Raw genomic sequence first — 9,211 nt, forward strand, 5'->3', positions numbered from 1 at the left:
AGACAGGGAGGAGTCTGGATGGCGGTGATGAGGGAGGGGGACGCTGCTGGACCAGAGACAGGGAAGAACAAGTCCATGAAAGGAGAAGGCTTGAACAGCATGATTTGGAAAATAGAAAATTTACTTTATCAGCTAGAAAGAAGATGGGGGGAGGGGGTTACTAATGTTGCAGGGCCTTGGGTTCTGTAGTGGATTGGACCTTCTGTAGAAAAAACGAAAAGTCAGCGATGACCTCAGACAATTCAGGGGCCTCTCCGATGCATCCATGTCACAAAATACCTAAACATGGTTTGTTCCTGCCACCCATTCTTAACCACAAATACTGTCTTAAATTATTAATTTTTCCCAGCCCCTTTAACATGGTTGGTGGTTTCTCTATTCACACACTACATACTAACAGGTGACTCACCTCATTCCAGGGCCCTGTTTTCCACTGGGCTGGGCAGGGCACTCTGTTACAGGGCCGGCGGCTCTCAGGACGCTCCCCCAAGCAGTACTTGCTGTGCACAGAGCGGTTGGTACCATCGTGGAGTGGCTGCAGGCAGCGCACAGTGCGGAGCTGGTAGCCTGAGCTGCCACAGCTTTTGCTGCAGTGCTCCCATTCCTCTGCTGCCCAGCTGTGGGAGCAAGAGGGAGCAGTGAGGTACACTGAGCATCTCCACGGGGCAATGCCTAGGACCTCCCGTCCCTGTCTTCTGAACGAATGCACCTTATAGGGAAATGATTTTCTGACCCAACTCTTTGCTTTTGAACAACAAAAGGATTTGTCTGTTACACTCTTATTCATGAAATAGCATACTAACTAACCGTTCCAATGTTCTAACTTTCAGTATTATTGAACCTTCGTGGGCCTGAGAGAAAGGCCATACATGCAGGCTTTGATAGAAAGTACCTCCTTGAATATACTTCATAAAATTTTCTCAGTAATTTTCAAAATTACTTCCTGTGGAACATTCCCAAATTCCAATGTCACTGTCAGTGTCTTAACAGTGAGAGTCAGCTGTAATTTCAGCGTGGTCATGAGGCATCTCTCTACTTAGATACAATTGATATGTATCTAAGTCTATCTGAACAGACCTCCAGACCTCTGTGGTTAGCTAGTGGCTAGCTCCACCCTCTGATCTTCAGGCAAGCTTTATTTGTACAAACAAGATATCACCACAGTGTGTCTCAAGTGTATGCACACTGATTAACTAGATGGAAGAGAGAAAAGACTGAAAGAGAACTCCCAGGATGCACAAGATAAAAGATACGCATATATGGCACCTGACGTAGGGAGCAAGGTGGTAGTGGGTACAGAAGAGAAAGTGGAGATGACAATGGGGAAACTGTCTGGCTGATCTACCAAGAAGCAGAATCAGTGTAGTTAACAACAGGGTGGTGTGTATTTCAAAACTGATGACTTTTACAAGTGTACACCACTTAGAAAACCCAAGTACTTAGTATCTAAGTGTGCATTAATTACCTTGATTTTAACATTATCAAAATATACATAAATGTGATATTTGCCATGGAATTAACTCCACAACTACATAGTACAATAAAAAAGATGTTCATGCTGGTCCCTTTCATCATTGGGAAATTTCCTTCTGCTGAGAACAAGGTTCTAAGAACTTAGAAGGATAAGCAAAAATATGTCCTTTAGCACTGAGAGTCAAAACGACCCCAAACTTTTCAACAGCAATACTAAAGTCCAGCCAACAATGCAACAGATTTTAGATTCTGGGGGAAAACAGAATTATATACTTATATGAGTGTCTCTAAGAGGTCAAAGGTGAGAGCAACGGCAATACCTTTTTCTAACTATATACTTGAACCTCTTAGATGCTTTTCTCAAGTTTCTAAATTTAAATCTATTTATTTTTTTGTTATACTTTTTTTTTTAAGTTCCTAAAAAACTAGTACCTCTTGAAATGGATGAATGAACCAGGAGATAAGATGTCACTAACTCAGGAAAAAAGGGGACTCCAGGAGGAAGGTAAATGTGAGTCAGGCTGAGGCAGAACTCTGTAACTAGGCAACAGGGTACCTGAATGCTTAATATTTAGATGTGAATGGTTTTCAAGACCAGAAACAGTTTCACAAGAAAGTAAGCTACTTTCTGATTTTGCAATACGACCCACCTGTTTAAATATATGTGACAATCGGCCCCAGATATCAGTAAAATAAGTCCATATTGTTAGAACCAAGAAAGAAAAAGTTAAGTGTGGTCTGGAAAGGCCGTCGAAGAAGGTAGATCTTTAGAAGAAACTCAGTATTTAATATATAACCTGTCATTCCCCCCAAAAGTCAATAGGTATAAGGTAAAACTTAGATGAAAACACTAGTTATCAGATATCAAAAGAAATTAAATAGCTGAAGATATATTTGCATTGCATGAGTAGAAACATAGGGAGAGGCAAGGGACCACAGCTTTATACACTCCTTGTGATAAGACCGACTACTTAAACAGGTAAATGTAAGAGTTTTGAATGAATGGAAACTCCCAGGACATTCCCCTTCCAGCTGTGGCAGCAGGGTTACGTGACTGAGTGCTTACAGTGGGTGTGTGCACTCCTGAATGTTACACATCCGTCGGATGGGCTTGGGCTTCTTATTGACCTCACAGAAGCTGCGATGCACCATTTTATTGTCGCTTTTCCTTCGGCATCCGTACTTTGTATACTGGAAACCTGGGACAGGAAGTAAGATTTGTTTAGCCACTTTCTAAAGCCACACATTGATTCACACAGCCCTTTAGAAAACATCTGAGTGCACACACTGGGCCAGGAACTGCAAGTGTTGTCATTTAAGAGAGAATGAAAATGAATTTGAAATGAAAAAGTCCATTTTCTCGGAACGTAATCTTCAGTAAATACTAAAACGTCTGAAGCAGCACCTGTGTACTTATGAGTGAAGATGGAACGTTCAGAGTGTAGCGTGAGGGATGGGTATGAAAAGCACTGTGGGACCAAAACTGAGTGTAGGTAGGCCTTTACACAGCTCAGCGATGACCCTTCTGCAGGGGCAGAAAGCAACACATGGAAGGAGTCATGAGCTTCGCTGATGGGAAGTCTTCCAGACCAACGCCTCTTTGAGCAGAACAATGCAGCTCAAACTGTGTTGGATAAAGGGGATGACATGCCGTCTGTGTCACATGCAGGGAAGAACGTGGGACAGGTTAGATGTTTCTGGGGGTGAAAGGTGGGGGGTTGGGGAACATGCTGTGTGTGAAGAGGAAGGAGGTAAGGCAGCATCAGATCTGCAAAGCCATGAGCCCAGACAGCATTGGGCCTGAAGGTCCTAGCGAGTAGTTGGCCAAAGAAGGTCTCCCAGCATTTATTATTTTGATATTTATGAAACAAACAAGCCCAGAGACAACAGAAACCTTTTACAAATTGAAAACTTTGAAACCTCGCTAAAAGGTTGTAAGGAAGCCAAATAGCTATAAGTACTAAGATTAAGCATCACATTTATTATCCAAATCAGTTTGCCACATGTGCATTTTTTCCAAGTTGCAGACCTCTGGATCCTTCATTCCTAATCTGTTAACATTACTACAAAAATAATTCTTAAAATATAATATGTAGACAATATTCTAAACCTGCCATTATCCTTGTCATGTTCCTTTCCAAGGATGCTTTTCCAGTCAGGCATCCACATACTTCATTTAACCTCCAAGTCTCCTTTGCTTCCACCAGCAGAAATAATTGCCCAGACTCCATCTTTATGGCATTTACTATTCTTGAAACATATGCCAGCTGTTTTGTACAATGCTGTTACAATAGGCTTTGTTTAATGGTCCCTAATGATGAAGCTCAGCTTATTAACGTTCTGCAAGAACACTACTTGAATGTCTTCAGGGCTACTTGTCAGCCGACTGAAGGATTTTAATTGGAAGAACAATATAACTCTACCTATTCATGAACTTAAAAACATTATCATGTAAATAGAGAAGAAAATCAAAGTGAGTAGGGGAATCGCAATAATCCTCTCTTCCGAAACAGTGAAGGAAGCCTGGTGAGGCAGGACAAATGCCATGCATATTAAAATGCCACCGATAACCCTGAGGACCATGTAGATGTCGGCCACACCAAGAAGGCAAACTCCAAATCAAATCAGCATCTATCTTGCAATGATGCAAGAAGTGACATTCATAAAAGGTCCTTTCCAGAAACACTGTAGAAATACAGTCTGGAGTTTTAATTAAAAACTGATTTACCTAGAGTTACATACCATGGATATTCTTCTCTTCATTATCCAGTATTTATATAGTGATTACTGTAACAATTCTGCCATTGCCTGCGTAATACCAGAGTATCTGTTGTGTAGAGCTAGACAAATAGATAATGGGAGGAACTGGTGAAAATGTGGTCCATCTCCTGGATCTGTTCTGGGGAAACGAGAGAAGCCCTAGCATGTAGCAAGGCAGTATGCTGGTCAGCCAACCTGGTCTTCCTATGTTATTGGAAAATCACTTACTGTCCTTGTGTTTCAATTTCACCATCAGTGTAATAGAGATATGGTGTGGGAGGTTCTATTGTCTGTGTGTTGTTTTTATTGGTTAATGAATAAAGAACTGCTTTGAGCCTATGGCAGGAAGAAACAGGACTAGGTGGGGAAAGCTAAACTATATGATGGGAGGAGGAAGGTGGAGTCAGAGATGCCATGGAGCTGCTGGAGATAGATGCTAGGAACTTTATCCAGTAAGCCACAGCCACATGGCGATACACAGATTAATGGAGATGGTTTAAGTTAATATGTAAAAATTAGCCAATAAGAAGCTAGAGCTAATGGGCCAAGCAGTGATTTAATTAATACAGTTTCTTTTTGATTATTTTGGGGCTACGCGGCCAGGAACCAACAAGCGAGCCCTCCTGTAATAGAGATAAATATAATACTGACATCACAGAGTCATTGTGAATAATGACACAAGGATATACGAAGCTTTTAGTGTGGCAGCTAGCCTCTAAAACACAGCATGATTAGATGTATAGTTAGATGGGATTCACTGCTCAAGCAGAAAAGGCATGCATTCACATGGGGAGTGAAAGGGAGAAGACAGGCAACAGCCAGCATAAACTGGACTGGGGGCAGTTTCAGATTTTGGGAAAAGCGATTAAGGCATTCCTGTGTTGAACACATGACCTAAAGGACCCGAGAGAAAAGAGCAGGGGGATATTATGGTTGGTCTGCTATTGTTTTAATCACTTCCTTTGCAAAGTCTGAAATAACTAAAAACTTCGTATTTAGAGTTTGGTTGTTTTGGGATTTCTCCAACTGCAGCTTCTAATTAGAGTAAGTAGGACTGGCTTCTTTATGATTTACGTACCTATTGATATTAAATTTACTGGCTATATGCAAAAAATAAAAAAAGACATGAAAGTAGGAGAATAAGATGGAATGAGGAAAAGTGACACAGGAGAGGCTGTGCGCGTCTGTGTGTGCGTGTGCATGTATGTGTGTGTGTGCACGTGTGCGTGTGATCAAAATGCACGATATATGTATGTGTATGAAGCACCATAACTAAACACATTATTAGATATACCAATATACAGTGATAAACTGTTCTAAAAGTGTATGCGGTTGTTACCTCCACCACAGGGTTTGGAGCACTGAGACCAGCTCTTCAGTGCCCACTCAAAGGTATCCAACTCCTCCTGGATGACATTGTTGCTGTTGATGGTCGGTACAGAATCTTCATGGATGATGTACTTATACGTCAGGCTAGAGCGTGTGTCATTCTCCTGAGGTATGATCTAATACAGACATGGGAGAGAGATGCAGTTAATATATAAGCAACTAGAGACTGAACCTAAGCATTTCAGGATACCGATATTTTGAAAACTGGCAAATGTTTAGGGTAGTTCTTAGAATGTTTTTGTTTCCATCGAGTCAAGTGGTAGTCTGCAATGTTAGGCAAAACCTTTGAATATCATAATATAAAATGTGTCGAGGAGTAAGGTTGATACTATAAGAAACTGTTATTTTCTATAGGTCACTTTAAATTAAACCATCTATTTAGTGTATTTTAAAGTTCTTTATAATAAAAAATGCTTTATTATAATGACCATGTTCCCCCTAGGGGAGAAACATTTTTGGAAAAATATATAGAAAATAAAAACCATCTATATATAATTCTATAGAATAAGAGAACACCAAAGTAACTTATTATTCTGGGATATAGCATCATGTGCATCTGTGTGAACATAAATAGGACAGATCAACAGATGTTTGTATGCAGCAGAATTAATGAACCTTTATGGAAACTTCTAATTTTCCTGGGAACATTAGAGACTTCTGGGTCTTTTAGCTTTTGACTATTCCATTTATCAAGGCATAGAATATTTCTTCTACTAACTGGCTGAGAAAAAGACCACTTTAAGTATAGATTTCCCTAGTTTAGGATTTGATTGTCTTGGCCCATTGTCCATTAATCGTATGCTTGTTAGGCATTCTCTCTGCCTTTTAAAATCAATACATTTTTTTTCTTTAGGTCATTGTCATAGTTTCAACATGTCCAAGGCTGAGTATTAACAGTTCGTGACTTCTGCCTTGGTTTCACTGACTCAGTTTTCCCGCTCACTCCTGGGGAATTCCACGGCAGGTACTATGGACATTTAGTCAGCTTCTGGGGAAGCTCAGGTGGGGATGGAAGAAGGCCTGCCAGCGGCTGCTCCACTAGCTTGGCATCATATACCGAGGCCTTTCAACCACTGCAGCCTGGGCCAGAGAGTAAGAGCAGCCCTACCAGACCAGCTTCAAGATGGCAGTAGTACCGCCACCAGCTACCTCATGACAGTCACTCTATCACATGTGGTCATGTGACCAGCTTCAGCTACACCATCCATAGACACAATAGGATATGATTTTGTTACCTACTTACTGTGTTTCAGGGAATTTGTCATGTAGTAACAGATAACTAATATTGACAAGTAGGCTCAAACATATATGAACTTGATTACAAATGATTCATATAAGTAAATGAAACCTTTTGAAAATAAGAGAAAAGTTATACTGAGCAAAACATTCTTCCATAACACCTAGATATCAATCCATTAGAAAAGCACAACCCTTATGAGTACAGCATGAGTAAAGCTGAGCAGAGGAAAACATAAAGTTGGGTCCTGGGAAATATTTCTAATCAAGTGACCTTAACAAGTCCTGTGAAATACAAAATGTACTCTTAAATTCAAGACTAACAGAGGACGTCAGATCTGAAGGACATCTTAAGAAACAATATCCATAAGGGAGAAAACAAAAACCAAGTGGAGAAATTTGATTTAGTATAATAGAAACTTAGAAATTTGATTCAGATGAGTATAGCATTTTAATAAGGCATCCAGCAACACATTTCAAAACAAGTAGATGCTTTCTGTGTTCTGCCATGAGAGCCATCAAGTTCCCTCCCGACTCAAAACTCGAGAGACCATTTCTGCTGGAATGTGCTGGACACCATGGCAGATGACAGTGTTCCCGGAAAGCAAAGGGCATGCCTTATGTCCTGACAGGGACTGGAATCTAGACCTTTGCCCAGAAGTCGAGGGTGAGTCAAGACTTCCAGCAATGCTCTGTTGATCATACTGAGGTCAGAGGTTGGAACTTGCAGGGCCCGAAGAGGAGAGCGTTGCATGAAAGGGCAGTCAAACAGCTTTCGGGTCCTGACCAGAGGCTGCTCTGTGCATTGTCAGTTGGAGATGCCATGTGCTCTCAAGAAGCTAGGGCTGGGAGTCGGGGAGTTTTCCAGCAGAGTGAAGAGGGCTCAGTACCACTTGAGAGATTCATGTTGTGAGCATAAGGTTGAGTAGAAACAGACCAGTCCTAGTGAAGAGGAACAAGAGGCTTCAAATGCTCCAGGACTTAACTGCCTCTGGACCAAAGCCAAGGAACCATTCACACAAGTGTCTTATGTAAACAGAAACAGGGGACTGTGACACATCAGGGAGGAAATAGAAGCTTCCAGGCAGCTTGGAGGTCTAGAATTTAAAGGGCATGTTGGATATACCGAGCAAACATATAAGGAGACACAAAACCAAATGAAATGCCACCACATGGAAATATTAGCAACAAAAGTACACCAGTTGACATGAAGAAAGTACTGGACAGGATACAGGTTAGATTGGAGAGTCAGACTTTAAACAGCCCAGGGATAATTATTCATATTTCAAATATTATAAAAGATTAAAGTGGTTTGGAAATGAATCCCATGAACACAGAGTAAAGAGGTCTTAAAGATACAATGGGAAATTTACTCAAATGTGATATGAAACGTTTTACTACTTACAGAGTGAACCCCAAGTATGAGCAGTACAAAGCTCACTGAGTACACCATAGTAAAACTGCCCAACAGTGAACATAAGGAGAAAATCCTTCATTTCCCAGGTAATATGACAAACTCAAAGCTCCCTCTGTGTGTTGGGGTGAATGAGGAGAGTCAGAATCACAAAGGCAACAGAGGCAACAGCTCTAGCCACAGCTCCCTGGCAAGGAAGGAGAGTTAGGAAAAGATCCAGAAGCTAAACTTGAGTGTCCTGGCATAAAGAGTCAAGCCCAGGGTCCTAACCAGGGATCCTGGTGCTAAAGGGACTCCACAGTGTGAAAGGTCACCTATGGAAAAGCAGCTCATTTCCCAACTCAAGGAATTATCTTGAGTGGGAAACCGCTGTTTAAGACTGAAGTATCCTGGGCATGGTAACAATGGGAAATCACATGTCAGGCAGCCTGGACAATCTGCTACAGCCTAGGGATGGGAGAGAGCTGCTGAAATCCATCAGGAAAAGAGATGGCCACACTGGGAGTCCATCCATCCATATCAAAATGGCTATCATCAAGATAAAAGAAGATACGGAAAAAGAGGAACTTTCTATACCACTGGTTGCCATGTAAACTAGAGCAGCCACTATAGAGGTTTCTCAAAAACATATTGAGCTACTATATGACCCGGCTATCCCGCACTTGTGTATCTACTGGAAGGAATCTGAACGTACTATGAGGTACCTGCATATCCATGTTTAGAGCAGCATTATTCATAATATGAAACCAACTTAGAAGCCCATCGACAGATGACCAGATAAAGAAACTGTGGTTTATATGAAATTGGGGTTTTATCTAGGCATTAAGAATGAACTTATGGCATCTGCAGCAAAATGCATACAAGTGGTGGGCATGCTAAGTGAAAAGAGCCAGGCTCAGAAAGTCAAGTCTTGCACGCGTGCTTCTCATTTCTCACACG

The 9,211-nt window shown here is 41.3% G+C and overlaps 1 protein-coding gene across 2 annotated transcripts in view; it reads right to left on the bottom strand.

The window, feature by feature from the left end:
• The window catches only part of Adamts3 (ADAM metallopeptidase with thrombospondin type 1 motif 3), a 204,922-nt gene that overhangs the window by 6,958 nt on the left and 188,753 nt on the right, over positions 1-9,211 (bottom strand). For both annotated transcript variants that reach the window (XM_005359465.3, XM_005359466.3), the window contains exons 18-20: positions 5,573-5,738; positions 2,540-2,672; positions 410-617 (exon numbers count right to left, since the gene is read on the bottom strand). In XM_005359465.3, the coding sequence (XP_005359522.1) occupies positions 410-617; positions 2,540-2,672; positions 5,573-5,738 (507 nt within the window). The remainder of the gene's footprint in view (positions 1-409; positions 618-2,539; positions 2,673-5,572; positions 5,739-9,211) is intronic.

The sequence above is a fragment of the Microtus ochrogaster genome, linkage group LG1 (assembly GCF_000317375.1).
Source record: "Microtus ochrogaster isolate Prairie Vole_2 linkage group LG1, MicOch1.0, whole genome shotgun sequence".
In the NCBI taxonomy this organism is placed as follows: Eukaryota; Metazoa; Chordata; class Mammalia; order Rodentia; family Cricetidae; genus Microtus; species Microtus ochrogaster.